Source organism: Nymphaea colorata, chromosome 3 (assembly GCF_008831285.2).
Source record: "Nymphaea colorata isolate Beijing-Zhang1983 chromosome 3, ASM883128v2, whole genome shotgun sequence".
NCBI classification, from domain to species: domain Eukaryota; kingdom Viridiplantae; phylum Streptophyta; class Magnoliopsida; order Nymphaeales; family Nymphaeaceae; genus Nymphaea; species Nymphaea colorata.
The window spans coordinates 27,973,954-27,995,844 of record NC_045140.1 but is presented as its reverse complement, the minus strand read 5'-3'; the positions used below and the strand labels follow the sequence as shown (position 1 = coordinate 27,995,844).

General features: G+C 40.1%; 1 protein-coding gene and 1 long non-coding RNA gene across 2 annotated transcripts in view; one reads left to right on the top strand and one right to left on the bottom strand.

Moving 5' to 3' along the window:
• Nucleotides 1-5,520: 5,520 nt before the first annotated feature.
• Nucleotides 5,521-6,606, bottom strand: LOC126409953 (uncharacterized). Its single transcript, XR_007572938.1, has 2 exons — nt 6,062-6,606; nt 5,521-5,757 (listed from the first exon to the last, which is right to left on the bottom strand). It is a non-coding gene; the product is annotated as an uncharacterized LOC126409953 (long non-coding RNA).
• Nucleotides 6,607-10,395: 3,789 nt separating this feature from the next.
• The window catches only part of LOC116250215 (probable cytosolic oligopeptidase A), a 28,722-nt gene continuing 17,226 nt past the window's right edge, over nt 10,396-21,891 (top strand). Inside the window, exons 1-5 of the mRNA XM_031623728.2 lie at nt 10,396-10,831; nt 11,189-11,356; nt 12,224-12,347; nt 14,543-14,619; nt 21,612-21,755. Of these exons, the coding sequence (XP_031479588.1) occupies nt 10,415-10,831; nt 11,189-11,356; nt 12,224-12,347; nt 14,543-14,619; nt 21,612-21,755 (930 nt within the window). The 5' untranslated portion in view covers nt 10,396-10,414. The remainder of the gene's footprint in view (nt 10,832-11,188; nt 11,357-12,223; nt 12,348-14,542; nt 14,620-21,611; nt 21,756-21,891) is intronic.

The following is a 21,891-nucleotide window of genomic DNA, read 5'->3' as shown; positions in this document are numbered from 1 at the left end:
AAAAAAAAAATTGAGTGGGGGCTAGGGCCCCGCTTAGTTCGGCCCCCTGCGCTTTAGGAAACAGTCTTCGTTTGTAACTGTTATTAGTCCCTTTTTCAATCTTTCTTATAGAAGGCCAAATTAACATGTAAATTAGCACGCTCCAAGTTCAAGCTGGATGGATCAAATCCAAAGTGGGAATTAGTTTTGCAAGTTTTAATTATCATCCGATTCAAACGGGCCATTTGGCACCGATAGCATATTGATAATGTCCAATGAATTCATAGAATATATGTTACTTGGTTCTATGAATTTACCCTTTAAAATGTCCAAAAATTTTGATGGAGGATTTCTTAAGAAAATTGTTAAAAGCACCCAAAGTTTCGTTGATAATCAAAAGCACTATTAAAGTATAAATATTGTTAAAAGCACGCTAGAGCTTTTTGTCATCAATAAAAGCACATTTTCATTAGTTTAAACTCAATGATTTTAGGTTTTCGGAAACTCAATGAGTTGAACGAAGGCTTTGGTGAAATAGTGGGCCAAGATGACCCAAGTGGGTATTAAGTCTTGCCTTTGTATTTTTCTCATCTCTTGAACTCCTGGGCAATGTTGTAAGCCAATTCGAACCGAATGAGTGACGAACCAATTCAATCTGGTGGCCGATTCGAGGTGGCACGTTCAGTTTTTTTAATTTTACATTTTTCATTAATTTTATATATTTTTCCGTTTCTTTTAATTTCAAAAATGATTATTTGTTTATTTTTTTGCACTAAGTTATGGCCGAACATTCCCTGATCGATTTGCACGACGTGCTTTTTACGTCTGTGTAGTAATTTTCGTTCCCCCCTCGTCTATTATTCAAAGTAAAAAACTGGATATGGATTTCTGTTGTCTTACCCAACGATGGAATTAAAAAAATTTATCAAAGGGACACTAACCCTAACCTTATTGGGTTTGGTGTATGTGGGCATTGACATGAGTTTGGTGTGGGCACCACAACTAGCTGAACCTGGGTCCAACTCCTTGATCGTAAATTTTTTTCAAGGGCTGGTGTTGGCTGGGGTGGGCAATGGCCCACACCAACCCATACGTGGATCAGCTACTGTTCATGTACTTATAAAACGTAACTGCATCCAAATCTAATATTTTGGGTAGCCCAGTTAGACGTCATTGGAGATGGTGGAGACCCACCATCCCCGATGAAAAATCCCGTTGTTTCAACGTCCACTAGACTCTGCAGGAGCATTCAAAGTTTTGGGCGTGTAAAGTTTGTTTTAGATATCTACCAAAGTGTTAAATATATTGAATAGAAGTCGACCGTGGAATTGGTCAGAGCTCAATAATGACGGTGAGGAGATAGATTGAATTAATTGCTGTGGGACTCATTGTTTATACGTATGGTCGATACCTTTGAATTTTTCGTACAATGCGGATAAATTTAACGCAGAAAAAAGTCAAAGGTCTGACCTTTGACTTTTTACCGCGAACAAAATTTTGAGCCGTTAGGGCTCAAAATTTCATCCTCCCTTTCTCTCGGTTTCCCCTTCCGTCGAAGCCCGCGCTTCTCCCACCTTCCACCTGAAGCCTCCTTCTTCTCTGTTGCTGCCTAAATCTCCCTTCTCCTTCGCTGCCTGAAGCCCCATTCTCCTCCTTCGCGCTGCCTCTCTTTCGTTCCCTTTTGCTCTCCATCCCTGCGTCTCCACCCTGCCGCCTGAAGCCCCCTTCTCCTCTCTGCCTGAAGCTCCCTGCAATCAAACTGCTCTCCGTCGATGCCTCTTGCTCTAAGTCGAAGGCATCCGTCGCTGCCTCCTGAAGCTGACAATCGACGCTCTCCATTCCCTGCGTCTTCGTCTTTGTCGAAGCGGAAGATCCCCTCTTTGTCGGTAAAAGGTTGCCTTTTTTTCCCCTCTCTCCTTCTGTTTCTGCTATAGGTGCCCTGATCCCTTTCTCCTCTCTCCCTCTACAGGGTCGCTGTCTCTTTGCTCTCTGTCTGAAATCGTTTGCTCATTCTCCCCTGTGGTTCTTGAGGTCCCAGGAGGAAAGAAGTCTCAATCAACTTCCCTGCAGGTATACAGCAACTTGAACGGTGATATGCTTCAATCTTTTTGTTGTCTCCCTTTGTTTTCCTGCTTTGTTTTCTGCTCTTATGCTACCAACACGGGTGCCTTACAAGTTAAAATGAAGAGAACTCTAGGAGGTTTAATGTCACTTTTCATCTTTAAGCTTTCATTTTTTCTTTTTGTCGCTTCATCCTTTGTGGGAGTGTTTTTGGTTGAGGTTTTCTTGTGGTTTCACTTTCTTTTTTCAAATCTTCTTTTCTGAACCTTCTGGTCTGGTTGTGTATGCGAGAGAAAGGCTAATGTGAGAGTAGGTTCTTCGTGTTAAATACTGAAATAATGTTTTTGGAATTTGCTAATGTTTGAACGTTTTGCTTTTGTTAGCTTAATCTGTTTGGGAACAAATGAAGATGAAGGACTTGAGTATCAATCCAGGTTGCTAATCAGATGCTCAAAGAACTTCTAGATGCAATAATTTAAAGGGATATCAGATCCATTGTTACCTTTTCTCACTGAATTTTGTTTGGGTGTTCTGTTGCCATTTTGAATATGTTGCTGAATGTGCTCAATATTTACACGTTTTTCTGTTGAACGATAGATTTCTCGTCCTTCTTTCTCTTTTATTACAAGTCTATGAAAAAGACCGATTGCTTAGTCTTTGGATCTATGGAGGAAAAAATGGACTTTAACGCTGATTTGTGTTTGTAGTCATTATCTAGAAATGTGGATGTAACACCCCAGATGTTTAGTCCCGTATCGAAGATTGTGAGGGATCTTCAATGGCTTATAAAAGGAGGCTTTAATGAGATGATTGTCCCGGTTCCTAGCCTTTTTAGGATTGAAACCGAAATCGCTAGGAGGTAGGTTGGGATCCGTCGAACCAGGGGCCCGAGCCCGGGAGTGGGTCGGGTTGTTATAATGGTATCAGAGCAGTTTCAACACTCGGACCTAGGGTCCCACACGCGCGGACGCGTGTGCCTTAAGGGGGGTGGATTGTAACACCCCAGATGTTTAGTCCCGTATCGAAGATTGTGAGGGATCTTCAAGGGCTTATAAAGGGAGGCTTTAATGAGATGATTGTCCTGGTTCCTAACCTTTTTAAGATTGGAACCAAAATCGCTAGGGGGTAGGTTGAGATCCGTCGAACCAGGGGCCCGAGCCCGGGAGTGGGTCGGGTTGTTATAGTGGAACACTCCAAGCGCCTCTCCCAAAACTGCATTTGATTGTCCAGGGACGCTATGGGAGGATACATATGTAGTGCCGGTTTTAGTAATTCCTTTTTTATCTGTTATGAGTATTCTAGGTGAACTCTGCTTAAGTCTTTAAGGTATCTATTTCTGTCCATCTAACACATATCCAGATACTTTGGGGAACCTAAATTCAGTAGACCTGTCAACTTAGAAATAGCACCTGTCGTCTTTGAAGGATATAAAAGAAAATGAACATATGTAGCTTCCTCTGTAGCTGCTGATTCTGCAACTTAGGTTAATTTTAACTTGTAAGGCACTTCGATTGTTTTGTCATAAATCATTCATTTTTACTTGGTGCTTTTTAACTTGTAAGGCTAGTGCGGTTCTCATGTTGCCCCTTACTTGGTGCTTGTACATAGTATTCATTTTTAATCAAAGGTGGGGATCCTAACTCCCAGCAACACCTCTTTCATTGGAATATGAAAGATGAGTACCATTATGAGCAGATTTGATTGCTTGTTAAAGCTATCTTGATGTCTTCATTGCTTGTTTAAAATGATCATGTCATAATGTCCTGTTTTAGGATTTCTATCACTGTCTCTAATACCTGAATCACTCATCTAAGTGTCTTTATGTTGTAATGGTTTAACAAGTACAAGCTTAAGCATCACTCATCTAAGTTCACCTCTGAAATCAACTATGAGTTGTGTGCTTCACTATTTACTCTTTCTAATGCTTGTTTTTAATGGAAACTTTTATCTCATTACATATTTCTTGGCACTTCTTTGTTTTCATGGAATCATTGTGCTGAAACGTACCTGCAGCAACATTGCTTTGATTATTTAGTTAATAATTTATAAACTATGTTGTTTCTGAGTATTTCATTTTCTAACAACGTACGCAGCAACTTTTACCACATTGCAACCACCTTTTCGTAACATAGGTTCCGTAATGTACTTGTTTTGCAGGTCGTGAAGGTTTCATTACTGAAATCATCCGATTTTGGTAAGTGTTTTGAGCACTAGAAGATGTTAACTATGGGCTTCGTTGTTAGGTCTTTCACCAAGTTCATGTTCATGAGCATTATGTTTTACATGAATGTTGTGGGGTTTCGAGTTTTTAGTGTTGTGTTAATGGTATTTGTTTACATCATCTTTCATTTTGTACTCTCTTCTTATTTGAGGAGAACCAATATAACAAGTTCTAATGGTCAGAAAAAAAAGTCTCTTATTTTTTTACCATGTGCACCAAATGCAATTAAATTTACCCTGCAAAAAACTATCTTGTGCATCAAACACAGTTAATTTTATCCTGCAAAAAACTTCCTTGCAATCAAACATGGTCTCAATTCAGAAGTGGGTTAAATTTCATCTTGTTTTTTTTTCCAGAAAAATTTACCACGTTAAATTCTTCCTTGCAATCAAACGCAGCCTTAATGGTAGGATAGTTGTTTTTTTATTATAACTTGTTGTACTTAGATTGTTGTTTTTTTATCGCTAAAAAGGGTTACAAAAAATATATTTTATCGTTAGAAACAGTAACAAGCAACTGGCTATCATCAATGCTTCTTTTGTTACAGTTTTTAGGGATAGAAAACAAAATTCTGGCTATTGAAGTAATCGGTTGATCTCAATTGTTATTTATATATATATATATAAGAAAATAAATTTTGAAAGCTTGAAAGGAGATTAAAAACAGTGAAATCAATGAAGGCACATCTATTAACTTGCTACTCAGAATTAAGCTGATTGGGTGGGACACTTCCATCTATCGACTATCGTCATCTGTTGTCAGCCATGGTACGGTTAGTTTAGTTGACTCTATTAATTAATTTTCGAGTTAAGCATAACTTAAGATGATTCCACCTACACATTTAAGAAGGAAGATGATTCATTTTTTTATTTTTTATTTTATTTTAAAGTGAGTGGTTCATTTACCGCCTTTAAAGATGCCACCGACTCCCTTTATGTTTGTCATTCAAAATACACAAAGCATCTATTTCAAGATTCAAACACCAGTCTTTATAAAAAGTTAAATCACCTTCTCGACCTTGCCCTTCAATATGCTACCATCTTTTTTCTAATAGAAGTAGATGATCTCTCTATTCGTAGCTCCTGTTTTTATTTTTTTTTGGTTCTCGTGGACACGTGAAACTACGTGCTCTTAAGCAATCAATCTCCTCATCATGGAGGATGATGGACCCACGGAATTTTTTCATTCGAGGGATATTAACTGAAACATCCATATTATTTTCTGCACATGGAACGAATAAAATCACAAAAAGCTTAGAAAAAAGACAACCTACAGTTGACTGTTTTGATATGATATTAAACTGTCAATCAGAATAGGTACAAAAGTGATATTATTTTTTACATTGAATTAGTCTTGAACTCCTTTTCGTTTTTCTAAGCAACTAGATCCGTCTGGATTACTTGCAGAATCAACACCAAGTCAACATTCCCAGAAATGACAAACCCTCTTGTCCCTCGCTGGTCTCAGCGGGATGATGAAAGGGTCGGAGGTGAAACCTGAGAAAGAAAGGAAAACAAACGGGTGAGAACAATGTTCACCAAGAAAACAAAATTGAGAACAACAGACACAATTATTTCATAATGGGAGTTTGTATTCCAAAGTGGAACCATGTCTCCAGCATCAATGAAATGCCGGTTCTTGGCCTTTGAGTGCCATAATCTCAGACATTCTGTCTGATCCTCGCACAACCAAGTAATGCAATTGAACAACGGTCGACTCAGGACCGAAACTCGAAACCACCCGAGTAACTCAATAGACAATTGAAAGAGAGAGAGAGAGAGAGAGGGGAGAGGTTCTAACCTCATCAGCAGGATTTACACGCGAAGGCTGGTAGGAGTGCGAGAACTGATCCGCAGCAGAGGAGCTGCAGCAGCAGAGGCAGCGGCGGAGGATGCCAAACATCTTGTTCAGGGACCGCCTGAGGACAAGGCCTCTTGGTGGGATGACGCCACGACCGATCGATTTCATTGTGAGTAAGCTTGAAGCACCACCCAAGAGATTCGGAGGCGACAGCTGAGATAGAGGGAGACAGAACGGCTTGGATGCCGGCGGGAAGAGATCGGTCCCTGTTCTTATAAGCTCTGCCTGGTGGTGGCCCTTCCATTAATGGCCGCGTTTGAATGGGTCTATTGGGGGCCCCCAAGGACTTTCTTGACTTGATCAGAACTGATCTATCGACAACCACTGTCCCTACGTGTGATGTGAGATGCTACAGATTCTATGCGAACAAACAAAACGTCTTGACTCACTTCTCCGTTGGGGTATTTGAGAAAACGATGAGCAAACGCGTTCCTCGCGTCCCTTTTCAGCCTGGTTGGACCACCATTCCCTGTTTGCGTGCGTGATGTCCGTTCCTTGAGTTTGAGAAGCTTTATCAACTCTTGTTCTTGTCATTCTCTACCTTCAAACTTTTTTTTGCAGGTTGTTTTCTAATGCATGATCATTGGAGCACTAAGAGCAGGGGTGGAGCCAATGAGAGTTGCTCGGGTTTTACTTGATTTTTTTTTAAATTACTTGTAAATTTTAGAAAGTTTCACAAAATGATATTTTGATCTTTGTTCAAATTTAAAAACTTTAATTCAGCCTTGTTTGATAACATGAACATTGTCATAAAATCTCCTAAAGCGTGTGTTTGATAACATGAACATTTTCATATAATCTAAAACATGCAATTTTTGTTTTAGAAAATATAATGTAATCATGGATTCTTTATTTAATGCAGCAATAAAAAAATACTTATTTCTTTTTTAAAAAACAACACAATGTTATAAAAAAAAACGAGTTATAAGAAGATATATCTCAAAAGCACATTGTTCTTTTGACCAAATGCCAGGTACCTTAGAAGGATGATGCGTCGGTGCCACAGTGTAAGAAACTGTTTGATTGAAAGGAAGCGCATATAAATATCTATTCCACGGATCACCTTCTCCCACTTCTTTCATGCGGCTATGTGTCTCTCTACCTATAATCAGTTCTTTAACCCCTCAGCCCTTTTCTCAATAAGCTTAGCTATACTCTCCCACTTGTCCCTCGTCACGACTCACATGGGTTCGGCAAACACCACGCAGACATTCTGTCCTTAGCATCGGGAACGCAGGTTAGATGTCTCAAAGCGGGTTCATTTTTGAGATACAAAATGACTACAAAGTCCTTGATTGGTACGAAGAAAAACGTTCCCTTCTTATAAGAAGGGCAAAAATGAAATCAGAACAAATAAAGTTTTTATCTAATGCCCATAATATAAAATTTCAATAAATGTCCAAAATACCCTTTACACAAGCTTAGATGAGGGGATTGATAGAAGGGGCTTTCATTTGACATCCTAAGGTATTCTGGTCATTCTGTACATGAACGTGGTGTACCACGGTGGTTCATACAACCAACTCTTATCTTAGAAACAGGCTTTTCATTTGGAGCCCGATCTCGTCAAATACTGTCCCAAATGTTCCACTCGGCAACGGAGTGCAGCGTTTAATAAATGGGTCCAATTTCGGGTTTGACCTCCCCTGTTGATCAAGTCACACCTTTTCTGTCGACTATAGAAATTGACCAGGTCGTTCCCCTCTCTTTCTCTCTCTCTCTCTCTCTCTCTCTCTCTCTATATATATATATATATATATATATATATATATATATCGCTGTTTGTGCTATAAGTATTGATATGGACAGTGCTCCCGTGGGGGTAAACGGTTCGGACCTGTTTGGATCCAGTACCTACCAAGCATGGCCTACTCGAAGCTCAAGTAATCGTTGGAATCGGAATTCAGACGTTAACTTGAAACTTCTTTGACTGGACCCTTTTTTCGGACAGGCGTAGTATACCGCATTTATATATAATTTGGTCTGATTTTAAAATCAACTCCAGCAGTGACAGAGCGAGAAAGTTTTATCAAATGGGTGCTTATCTTGGGTGTTTATGGGTCATAGACATGAGTCTGGTCTGAGCATCATATCTGGCTAGACCCAGGTTCGGTTTTTTCTTAATAAAAATTTTTTGGACGGCGTAGGCAATGACCCACACCGGCCCACACACGTAGCTCTGCTACAGGTTTTAACTCGAACTATTTTTACATTTTATATGTTATATCCTTTTACCCTGTGGCGGTGAAAAACATGAGGTAAGTGGTTGGAGTTTCTCACCATCTTAAGTGAAAAACAAAAACAAACAATGTGCTCCCCCTTCGATAGGAAGCGCTCCCTTTTAAAGGCTGAGATACGGTGTGCTTCAACATTTGAAAGCTTATTTTGATTATGTCTGAAATATCAGGTGTTTTTCTATAAATTTTTAGTTTTTTTTTTTTTTTATAACCAAACATGTTGTTTGCTTGGCTTTGCAATATCGCATTATTTGCATCTCTTTAGAAAAGCCCCGCTTTATTTAAACTGAAAATCACCAATCCTGCAATTTTTATTATACATTCACAAGATTAGGACAATCTCACAAGGTATGGAACTGAGTTGCACCAAACACAAAAAGCTCACTGGATATGGATTTGATTTGGATAGAACACATCAAAAATTGAACTTCAGTTGAAGATTACATGACAAAGTATCAGTTGAGTTAATTATGACATTTTACCATCATCGCATGTAGAATGTCATAATAAATAACTTACAACGGCAAAATTTGGTAAAAATTGCTTTTATAAAAAGAGCTGATTATAGTGTGATTCCTTTTCCCATGTCTTCTACTCATAAAAGCTGTAGGGCTTCTTTGTATTGGAAAAAAAGAAAAATAAAAAACAAGAGCCACTTCACTTGGCTTTGTGAAGTTGCTTCATAGTTCAGATAAAATTCATATCTTTCTTGAAACTTGAAAGCATATATAGTTTAGACTTTTCAGCTGAGTATTTCATCATACCTGCCTAGTTGAGAGCATAAGTGTCCACCCTTCTCCTTACCCTCCTAGGGTACAAGGCCTTTGGATTTAGGTGAAATTCAAATCTTTCTAGAAATTCAATTTTGGTATTTTAGATAAGTAGATTGAGTATTTCATCTTACCACCATATAACTTCGAGCCAAAGTGCTCATCCTTTCCCTTATTGCATCAAGATGACATGACTGTGCTTCAACCTGCATACTAGTTTAGACACTATATGCAAATAATATCTTCGTTGCCACCTTTAAATTTTAGTTACATCTAATACTTTATTCGGCCCTTTTCATTTGATCAGATAAAATGAAGATAATTTAAAATTCAAATTTGGTTACCGGCACTCAATCTTTTCAAACTCCACTTCAAATTTGAGGCCAAGTGAAGAAAAGCTACCCCACCAACCCTCAGACGGTGAATAATGTTATAACAATTTTTTTGCGCGCTTCTCGGTCAATATCCTAAGGTATAGGAAGCATTATTAAGGTTGATGAGATGATCAAATGATTTTGTGCTTTATTGAATATCATACCAACCCTTTTACGTAGGAAGAGGAGAAAGGCCCACAACACTAGATCATCATGTAAACAAATATAATTTTGCATTAGACTTTAGTTATATATATATATATATATGTATCAGACTTTTGTTTTTGTTTTAAAGCTGGTCATTTTTGTTTATTTTGTCGATGGTTAATTTGAAGGGAGCCACTATGTTTCTCATCAATATACGAAGGGGATTGGTTTGCGAGTCAATTTGCTTTTGTTGGTTGCCTATAGAAGACCACTTTGTTATAATCAAAAGATATCATAGGAGTCTTTAGATAGCTATAAACTTTTGGGTTGTTTTTTGTTTTTCCAGGATAAAATATTGAAAAGGGCAGCAAGGCTCTTTACATATAAGAGGTTTGCGGTTTGAATTCCATTTCGGTGCATTAGTTTTCTAGGCTATAAATCTTTGCTAGACTCGAGTTTAAGAGTGTAAAGTTTAAAATTAAAACTTTAAGGATATGATTTTGAGTATTTTATATAAATATGACGAGAAAAGATAAAATAACAAAGAAGAAGCAACGGTTTGCAAAATACAGTAACGTAAGGAGCATTTGTAATATAAGGCATAAAGAGGAGACCGCTTTGGAAAAGTGGAAAACGTGAGACGCTACCGAGAGCTTCTTACTACAGCTCCTGTGAGTGTCTTTCTTACGGCAAGGAATCCCAGCAAGCCCATTTAAAGGGATAAAGGCCCTCCCGCCTCTGACGTTTCCATCAGCGGCCTCGAATATGAGGCGACCACAATGCTTGGGATGGCTTCTCATGGTTAACATCCTCATGGCAACAGCGTGCGTCTCCTCCACGCTCAGGGCCGCCTCCTTCTCACGCTCCCTACATCGCGCTTCTCGCCGCCTCTCTCCCAGGCTACTCCGCAAATCACGTCCTTGCCCTCTCTGGTCTTCTTCCTTCCTCTTCTGCCTCCACTCGCTCCCACGAACCACCCCTCTTCGCTCTCCACTCTGCCTCGCTCCTCTCCCGTCACCGTCTCCGGCGCGCTTCCGGCCAATGGCGTCCTTGGCTTCGTCGGAGGTAATGGATCCTTCGCTCGCCGACAATCCCCTACTGCAGGCCTGCGTCTTCCCTCCTTTCGATGTCGTGGAAGCGAAGCACGTTCGGCCGGGGATTCGCGCAATACTGAAGGAGCTGGTGAGTTAGTGTTCCATCCCGAATCGTGTTGTTCCGATAACGTCCGTCCAGATTCCGCATGGTTCGATCGGGATGTCTACGCTGTGGTAGATCTGTTGTCTAGTGGAACTGCAGGATCGTTATGGATATTTGCCAGGGTCTCTCTCGCTCTCTCTTTCTTTAACTCTTTCGATTTTCAAGTCGGCGGTCCATGTATTTATGTTACAGGAAGATCGGTCATTAGATTTTTCTTTCCCGACAAAGGGCGGTGTTTTCTTCGTGCTATCGATGATCGGTTAGGGTAACGCTCTACTCTGCGTTAAGTTGACGATTGTCTTACTTGGTTGTCGTTTTCGTTGCTTTTGTTATTGGAAACAGGAGAACGAATTGGCGGCATTGGAGAAAAACGTTGAACCGAGTTGGGAAAAATTGGTTGTTCCTTTGGAGAAGATAATCGATCGTATCACCGTTGCTTGGGGAATAGTGAACCATCTCAAATCCGTGAAAGATTCGTCTGAGATGCGCACGGCGATCGAGGAAGTTCAGGTACGTTGGTACTCTTTCCTCGTTGACTTATATGCTTCTCGGTGCATGTAAAATCAGTTACTGGTCTCTTTATTTTTGGAATCGGGTTGGAACTGTAAATTGATCATTGATGATCGGGGTAAAAACAATAAACCCAATGGCTGAATGAGAATCACGTCCGAGAACCATGCCATTCTCATTTGGAAGTCGACGTGTTCAGTTCTATTAGCCAGTGTCACACCTAGAATTGGGCAGTTATTGAGCGAGCCATGCTCGACCATGAGTTATTCAAGTCTATTCGCAAGCTCATGGTCAGTTCGGTTTCTGAAACAAGGACTTCCTTGAACGTATTGTCCAATGCATGTGGAAGCTGATTGCTTTTTCTTTAGTTATCTGTAGATTAGTCTTGTTAACGGCAGAATATTGTAGAATTTTGGTCCCACCACTGGCAACATATGCTTGTTGGCCGGTCAAAATTTGTACCTGGATGCTACTTTGGTGACTCAATTTCTTGTTTGTGAAAATGCGAATGTTTCCAAAAGCAATTTGAATTGGTCCTTTATAACATAGCGTGTATTATGTAAATACTATTTTGTCATAAATGATTCAGCTGAACTGTTGAATCAGTTAATGACTTAATTCACTGAATCGGCAGAGGGACAGGCTTAATCTAACCATACTGGTTGATTCTAGTGCCAAATTGGTTGCATGTTGTGCATGCTTTTCCGGCATGTCTTTTATATTGTGGTTACAGCAACATTCTCCTTTTTTTTTTTTCTGACTAGTATGAGATTTTGTTTTATGACATCAGTTGTCAGTTTATTTGAACTTTATCTGTAAGTAATTATTTGCTGCTTGTCATTGATGTTGTTATTCTGTCACTTTTAGCCAGAGAAAGTGCAATTTCAATTAAGATTGGGCCAAAGCAAGCCCTTATATAATGCATTTAAAGCTATGCAAGAGTCTTCAGATTGGCAATTTCTGAGTGATGCTCGTAAACGTCTAGTTGAAGGTAACAATTCTCCTCCTAGTACTAGAGTTCATCAATTGACTTTGTGACGCAGCACGCACACATCATGTACATGCCGTTACATATAACACTCACATATGAGTTCTTGCATTGGTGGTTGACTGATGCTCGCAGAGTATGTAGTGACTAGTGACGAACGTTAACCATATGAATGCATGTATACATATCTAGTGACTCTGTACTACTCATGCAAGAGACAAGCATGAGTAGACATGAGTTTTAGATAGAAATCAACTTTATTTCCATTAAAGATGAGCTCAAACTTTTCTCCTAGAATCTTTTAACATAGAAAGATATCTTGCTCAAGTTGGAGTTGCAATATGCTTGAAGGTATAAATGTGTAACAGTGTAAGCTTTAAGAGGACTATGAAGGAAGGAGAGGCAACCCTGTTTCTTGGGTCTTCTGCTTTCCTTTTATTGCAAAAATAACCCAAGGAGACCAAATTTTGTAATCAATGAAAGGAAGCACGTATACAGTATTGGAAATATATGCTTCTGCTTCAACAGTGAACTTATGCAATCTTTGCAGAGGCTTTATGGTCCCCCTGTATGGTGTACAGTGTACACTTATTGTCACTTTCATGTTATGTAGATGAAAGTTTGCTACCAGGCCACTCTTTTCTCTTTTTTGGTGGGAAATGTAGTTAAGGTGAGGTTGATCCTTATCAGAATATTATTTTGAAATAGATTATATACAAATGTAAACAACTTGACCCCAAAGCAAGCCAGAACCTTGGAGGCATAAGGGTATGGCTTTGGGGGGTTTTACGCCGAAGGCGGTTTCCCCTAAGTAAACATTAAAGAAAAGGTATAAACAACTTGACAGCCAATCTGTCTCATCATCTTTATAATGTGAGCATGTGATAAACAAATTTTTTAGTGGAACTAGAAACAAATTACCATTACTTAGTGCATAGGAGTTCCTATCTGAGTGTTTGTGTTGGGCTTTGTCAGTAATCTTTATTGCATGTCCTCTGTTGCTTTGGATCTTTCAATTTAATGTTCTGATGCATGCACCAATCAGGCTTCTTAGGGGTTTAGCACCTAATATGTTGGGTTGGTCTTTAGCAGTCTAGCATATATTCTCTTGGCCCTCTTGGCTATTTCTTTGCAGTACTTATTTTTTCATTGTAGAAAGCTGAAAATTTAGCTTCCCGAGTTTGTAAGTGTTACTGTGTTGTATAGTTTATACTTTATTGTGACATTGTGTTATCTGTCTACCTCTGCATATCAAGGACTGAGATGGAGAATGCAAACTAAAAGCTGAAAGAGATACTTGGGATTAATATGCCATAAGATAAATATGACATAAGATAAATACTCATACAGTTAAGTTAATCTAGCAACCGAGAATCTAAAATAGAAAATACCTAGTTGTATACAATAAAAAAGAAGCATGAAAAAGTAGAATTTTTTGAGGCATGGAATTAGATAATTGATAAAAAGATCACATAGACGTTCTTCATTTGATGGTTGCTTGTTACAGTTTCCTAAATAGACGACGGAAAATCGGAACAATTTGGAGTTACAATTTGCAATCGATGTTCTTATGATTATGATAGATCATTCACAAAATAAATTCATTTAGGAAATATAAGAATCTAATCAATGCGGTATGCTGATATGAAAGAACCTTTGGGTTATTTAGCAGGATTAATACGATCCCTATAAAGAAATAACTCCAGCCAGAAGTGGTCAAAATTGAAGACTGGCAAATGAAATTTTGAAATTACTTGTGGTGCATGCATTCCAACCATATGATTAGTAAATTATAACCATCATCCTAGATTCAAAAGTGTACTGTCTCTGCATTGATTTAGAAACCATACCTTGCACATCATGAACAACTTTTCCGTGTCCCAAGATGCAGTCAGAACAACTCTCCTTGCTTGGACTCTTGCATTTTCACATTATTTGATGTTTATTAGCTCTTTGATCTAAAACTCATGCTATATAGATGCTTGTTTAGATGATTTTTTCATCTTGTAGGCCGTTCTGTTAGTCTGCCGATGAAATATATTATGACTGCAGAACTGGTGCAGCATTAAACTTCCATGCTAGTATATTTTTCCTTTGGTGTCTAACTTTTGTTTGTCTGCAAAAGGAAACCATCATTTCACACTTTCTGAGTGTAAGCAATCATTGATTTGCTGATAATTTGCTTGTGTCATTCTCAGCTCAGATAAAAGAAGCTGTTCTCAATGGCGTGGCCCTGGAAGATGAGAAAAGACAGCAGTTTAATGAAATTCAGCAGGTTTTTCTTTCATGTAGTTCTCCATTTTGCTTTTTCTTGATCAAAATTTTCTTTGTCAAGCTTGCCTCTTAGCTGGTGGTACCGTCCGTTTTATTCATGTGGCTTGTACTTCCATCTAGAAACTTCTGGTTATTCTTAATTCAAGGTTCTTCATAGGTCTGCAATCCATTTCCATGAGGCTTGTAGCCATGGTTAGGTTTTGCACTGGTCCATGGTCGATTGATACATCAACTGACACATAGTAATGGTACCTATTTAACATGCATATCTTACTATTCTCTGTAATGGAAAAATAAAAATGTAAGTGTTATGGTTCTAGATCAGGAACATATGTTTCACACATTTCTATTTGAACTGGTTTGGGAAATTAAACCGGCTTCCCCAGTTTATTCTCATTGCTTCTTATTGGTATACACAATGTCATAATGTTAACTAAAAGTTAGCGTCACATTGTGATAGCAACCCAGTAAAGTATAGATCTCGTAATAAAAGGGAAAAATATAAACAATACATGAATCGGGTTTGTTCCATATATTGGATCAGCTCTCTTTTAATTACCCAAATGTAATCACCCTTATATGTAGTCGGGAGGTGACCCGAAGTAGTTAGTCTTTTGAGTAATGAAATGTTAACCTTCTGGAGAGGGGATTTGCCTTAATTTCCTTAGTTATCGAGGTGCGTGTGAGTTAACAACTTTGCCTGAGTGTCTCTGCGGAGGTGGAGGCTGCCAACTAGTATCAGAGCGAGGAATGATGACAACGAGGCAAACCGTGTCCATCTTGGAAAACTTCCGAATGCAGTCAGAGGAGGCTTGCCATGTAATGGCGGGAAGAAGGGAGAAGGTGGAGAAGAACTTTGGGGAGCTCGAGTAGAGTTGATGGAAGTCGACCAAAGGTACAGTCGATGGTGGCGACAGTCATGGCGGAGCAACAAAACCTAGCTGACTTGATGAGAAAGATGCTCTATTGCATGGAAGAACACTTAGCACCGGACAACCCATCGTCCAGTCGGCTGCATCCGAATGGAGAAAATCCACGCTGAACAGAACCAGAGATGCGCAACAGCTTGCTGCGCTCTCCACCCAACGACATATCAGGTATGCCTAATCCCAACGTGAATGGGTCAGTTGGGCCTTCCTATCGAACAGGGGATACGACATGAAATCTCAAGACTCCCAAGATGGAATTTCCTAGGTTTTTTGGCGAAGACTCCTTAAGTTGGATATTCAGAGTAGAACAGTTTTTCGAATGCCAAGGAATCCAATCAGAACAGAGAGTTGTGCATGTTGCTGTGCATATGGAAGGACCAATGATCAGGTGGTACCGTTGGCTGGTGTCCTAGCAAGGAAAACCTCCTTCGGAGAAATTTGTTGAAGACCTAACAGTGAGGTTTGGGCCATCAGCGTATTTCGAGTACAATGTCGAGTTATCGAAGATAAGACAGAGAAGGTCTGTCCTAGAATGTCAGGATTGAACAACATGGTCCGTGGGAGGCCTATAGAGGTGCTTACAGAAGTGTTTGTGGGAGGATTAAAGGATAAGATCAAAGTGGAAGAGCAGGCAGTGTGACTGCAAACTCTACTAGATAGCTTCGTGATGACTTGAATTGCAGAAGAAAAATACAATAGGTTGGGAGGCGGGCTGAAGGACCTCAAAGTCAATAAGGGACTTGCGGCTAAGGGGGTACAATTGTGAAAGAGGAGTGCATCGGAAGAGGGTTCACGAAACAGTTGCCTGAAGGGAAATATATCCTAATCAAGTGACTTAACCCTGAACTGTTGAACAGATTAAGGAAAGGAGAAGGAAGGGACTATGCTTCCAGTGCGATGGCCGATGAGCGTTGAAACCTAGTGCATGTATGCAAACGGTTGCATATGTACCTAGTAGAAGAGATAGGTGGCACACTAAACCTATTCAGGCTGGAGAAAATTTCATGGACCCATGTCCACAATAAGGCTTCCTTGTTTGCGGACAAAACTTTCGTAGGTGATTGCACGAAGCCAAAAACTGTACAGCATAGACTGAAGACTGCGGGCTGCAGTGCCGTCCGCGCAATTCAAACACCCCCTTAGTGAAGGGACAGCGAAGGTTTGTGGATGCCTAGTGGAAGAACAGTCTGAATTTAGAGTAATGGCGGGCAACGACAGTAACATTAGTATGCAAAGGCAAATGCCCACAGTAGGTAGTGGAAATATAGGGACAACACTTTGAAATCGAGTTGTACCCCTTAGCCATGGGTGGAGCAGACGTGGTTCTAGGAATACAATGGCTAAGGCAGTTAGGGGTGTGGAGTGGGATTTCATCGAAATGAAGATGAATTTTAGAGGAAAAGGGGGTGAAAATAATGTACCGGCAGCAAGATCCAGCGAAGAGAATGTATAGATCAGCAAAGTAAGCCAAAAAAATGAATGCCTACATCTGGTTCTAATGACTTGTGCTGTAGGATCTCAGTCACATGCAGAAGGGAGCAGCACTCCACTTGGGTTTGTGCAGCCTCTGCTGGCCGAATTTGTAAGGGTGTTTGAAAAACACAAAGGTCTGCCACCAGCCAAGGTACTGAACCATAGAATCGAGCTAGAGCCCAGTGCTAAACCAGTAAATATCAGACCCTGTCGGTATGATTATGGCCAGAATGAAGAGATTGAAAGACTTATAAAGGAAATGCTGCAAGAAGGGGTCATACAGCCCAATCGCAGCCCCTATTCATCACCTGCCCTGTTAGTAAAAAAGAAAGATGGATCGTGGCGTTTCTGTGTAGATTACAGGGCCTTCAATACCCTCATGATCAATGATAGATATCCCTTTCCCGTTATTGAAGAATTGTTGGATGAACTTGCAAGGGCAAGAGTCTTCTCAAAGCTGGTTTTGAGGGTAGGGGACCACCAAATCCATAGAGCCCAGTGCTAAACCAGTAAATATCAGACCCTGTCGGTACGATTATGGCCAGACTGAAGAGATTGAAAGACTTATAAAGGAAATGCTGCAAGAAGGGGTCATACAGCCCAATCGCAGCCCCTATTCATCACCTGCCCTGTTAGTAAAAAAGAAAGATGGATCGTGGCGTTTCTGTGTAGATTACAGGGCCTTCAATACCCTCATGATCAATGATAGATATCCCTTTCCCGTTATTGAAGAATTGTTGGATGAACTTGCAAGGGCAAGAGTCTTCTCAAAGCTGGATTTGAGGGTAGGGGACCACCAAATCCATATGGACAAGGATGACATACATACGGCCTTCCAAACACACGAAGGGCACTACGAATTCAGGGTAATGCTCTTCGGTTTTACAAATGCCCCCGCCCGCATTCCAAGCCCTCATGAATGAGATATTTCCTCCCTACTTAAGAAAGTTTGTACTGTTTTTTTTAATGATATATTGGTCTTTAGCTCAGACGAAAGCTTGCATCTCAGTCCTCTTTGATAGGTCCTAAGTCTGCTGCTCAATGTTGTCATTGGCATATCATATCGCGTACCAGTCGGGCCAACCTATACAGTGTATCATAACGTATCGTAAATGTACCGTAACACATTGTAAAATTGATTTTTTAATTAAAAAACACTAAAAATAGTAAAAAATAAGAAAAAATATCTAAAAAAACAGAAAAGTCAAGAACAATGTATTTCATATAAAAAAAAGCTCATCACACATAAGGAACATTAATGATTCATCATTCATAAACCATAGGCATATATATCAGCAACAAATTCAGAAAAATGAATAGTAAGGCTAAGAGATTGAAAATAGCATATTAAAGCATCCATGATCCATCACAAGTTTAAAGAGCATCTATCACATACGAGTTTTGACTTTAGACTTTAGAGTGCTACAAAGTCTAGTAAACTACATCACGAGTTCATCAAATTGATGGTTTCTACTTTCTTCCTCAAAACAGTGATTTGTTGGAGAAACCAGCAAAATCTCTCCCTCTCACAGCCTTTAGGTAAGTTTAGAGAGGGTCTCAATTTAAAAGAATAACTCAAAAAGGGGCCCTGGGATCGTTTTTCAAATTTTAACTCTGTATCGTAAGATACAGGGTATATCATATGATACACTACATGTATCGTACGATACACTCTATACGGGCACGATACGCAAGCGTATCGAGCCGTATCGTCTGGGTTTTCTTCACCTAGACGAGTTGTATCGTACGATATGGATAACACTGTTGCTGCTTCATCGCCAACTGCATGCCAAAGCCTCCAAGTGCTTCTTCGGGAGCAGTCGTCTGACATATTTGCGGCATACCATTTTGAAGGGAGGAGTAAACATGGAAGAAGAGAAGGTATCTGCGATAAAAGGTTGGGAAGTGCTTAAGGGAGTTAAAGGACTGCATGTTTTTTTTTGGATTGGCAGGATATTACCGAAAATTTGTCAACAATTTTGGGACTATCATTGCCACTCTCACAGCCGCGTTAAGGAATAGCCAGTTTGAATGGAGGGAGAACAAAATAGAGGCGTTCAACAAATTGAAGGAAGCCATCAGCAGTGCCCCTATTTTAAGGCTGCCTGACTATTTGCAGCCCTTTATTGTAGAGACTGATGCCTCAGAAGTCAGCATAGGCCCTGTTCACAATCAGAATCAGCATCATGTCACCTACTTCAGTAGAGCTATGAGAGAAAAATTTAAAGGGAAATCTGCGTATGGGTGCAAATTAATAGCCATGGTCGCTGCCATCCAAAAGTGGCATCACTACCTACTCGGAAGGAGATTTTTTGTGCAAACGGATCATCACGGTTTAAGATATTGCATGCAAAAGAAGATCCATTCCCTTGCCCAGCAGAAATGGATACTCAAAGTAACTGGTTATGACTTTGAAGTTAGATATAAGAAATGATCTCAAGACAGTGCAGTAGAAGGACTTTCAAGACAATATGAAGTGGAAAACCAGAAGGTGGTTACTGCTCACCAATTCTGTTCCCTTATTCGGCCAATTGACTCAGATTATCAGACTGTTGTGTCAGTGAATAACCTTAAGAAGAGGCTGGAAGGAGAACCAGTGAAGACTTACGGGTATACCTGGTGGAAACCATACCTCTATTTCAGAATAGAATTTATTTACCACCAGAGTCTGGGTTGACCAGGGCATTAATGGCCATATACCATGATTCCCCGAAAGCCAGGCACCAAGGAGCAAAAGGCATATATAAATGTATTCGCCGCATATTCTACTGGCCAGGAAAGAAGAAGAAATACGAGAATATGTGCAGCAATGTGACGTTTGTCAAAGGCACAAATATGAGTCATTGAAGTCTGCTGGACTTTTGTAACCTTTACTAATTCTGATGCGCATTTGGGGAACATTTCGGTGGATTTCTTCGAAGGATTACCGAGATCAAAGGGAAAATCTGTGGTGCGGGTGGTAGTGGACAGGCTGTCGAAGTACACTCACTTTATATCCTTGTCACATCCCTTGACAACCAAGGGTGTACGGATACCTTTCAGGAACAAGTTGGGAAGCTCCATGGCATGCATAGGTCGATTGTAAGTGATAGGGATTCCTTGTTTCGCAGTAACTTTTGGTAGCAATACTTTGCCCTGGAGGGAACGAAACTATGCATGAGTACTGGATACAATCCTCAGACAGATGGGCCAATGGAGGTTGTGAATATGATTCTGGAAACTTACTTGAGATGTTATGCGGAACAGTAACCTCACAACTGGACTGAATATTTGTCATGGGCTGAGTATGCATATCATACAGCTAAACAATGTGTATCCCTGTTTGAGGTAGTGTATGGGAGATCACCCCTGACCTTAACAGGTACTAGCCGCAAGGAGATCAGATAACTGAAGTAGATGCTCAGCTACTTTGCTGTGATAAAGCCTTAGATGTAATCAAGGCTCGATTAGCTGCTGTCGAGAACCGATGGTACAGCAACATAATCAATACTGCAGGGACAAGGAGTTTAAGACAAGGGATTCAGTGTATTTGAAATTTTTTCCTGCAGGCAAAGTAGCACGCAAATCTGCTGGTGTGCACAAATTGATGGCTCGGTATGCTGGGCCCTTTCAGATTCAAGGCAAGGTAGGCAGAGTGGCTTAAAGTCTAATCTTACTAGCTGACTCAGCTATTCACCCTGTGTTCCATGTCTCAAGACTCAAGCCATGCTACCAATGAAAGGAACTACTGCTAGAACTGTTTCCACTTCCAATGACCAGCCATGACACCCCCCAAGCCCCAGCCATTCAGGGTACTCCAGCAGCGTTCTGTTCAAGGGTCTGGCCATTCTTACTCAGTGGTTGATCGAATGGCACAGAGACAATGCTCTTGAGCCTACTTGGGAAGAATCAAAAACATTACAGCAATGCTTTCCCAACTTCACACCTTGAGGACAAGCTGCTGGTCCTGAGAGGGAGGCAATTGATAGCAACCCAGTAAAAGTATAGGTCTCGTAATAAAAGGGCAGAATATAGACAATACACGAGTCGGTTCTGTTCCATGTATTGGGTCAGATCTCTTTTAATTACCCAAATGTGATCACCCTTATATGTAGTCGGGAGTTGACCCGAGTCTTTGATGAGATGTTAACCCGCTGCAGAGGGGATTTGCCCTAATTGCCTTAGTTATCGAAGTGTGTGTGAGTTAACAGCTTTACCTGAGTATCTCTGCAGAGGTGGAGGTTACCATATTGTTCACTAAAAAAGAGTGTCACGTTGTTAACTAAAAATGGGTGCTTGACTTGAATGGTTTTTTCCAAACTAGGTGCTGGCTTGTTAGTTTTCATCAGTTTCTTCTCTTTGATGTGATTGTTTTGTTAGATATTGCACTAGCTTGCATGACTCACGTCATTCTTAACGCTAGAATTTCCCCCTTGATTGCCTACTTTACTGTTCTTCATATAGAGGAGGACAAGGGAATGCTAGTTGTCCACCATGCACTCTCTAGGACTCTAGTGTAGAAGTAAGCTCTTGGCTAGTTCAACAATATGCTCCAGATAATTGATTCATCATAATTCTGCTCCACATTTTCACAGTGAGATTTATGTTGCAGGAACTGGAAAAACTATCACAAAAGTTTGGTGAAAATGTTCTAGATGCTACTAAGAAGTTTGAGAAATTGATCACAGACAAGAATGAACTTGATGGGTTGCCTGCGACTGCACTTGCTCTGTTTGCCCAAATGGCAGCATCCAAGGTGTTGTTCTTTGATATGCAGATTAGACTAATAATTGAAATTGTTACTGTTTTGTGTATCTATTAAATCATGTTGCTGATTCTGAAAAATCTTCTGTTTGTATAGTCTTCCTTTTGTCTCAATTTTCATTGTTGTG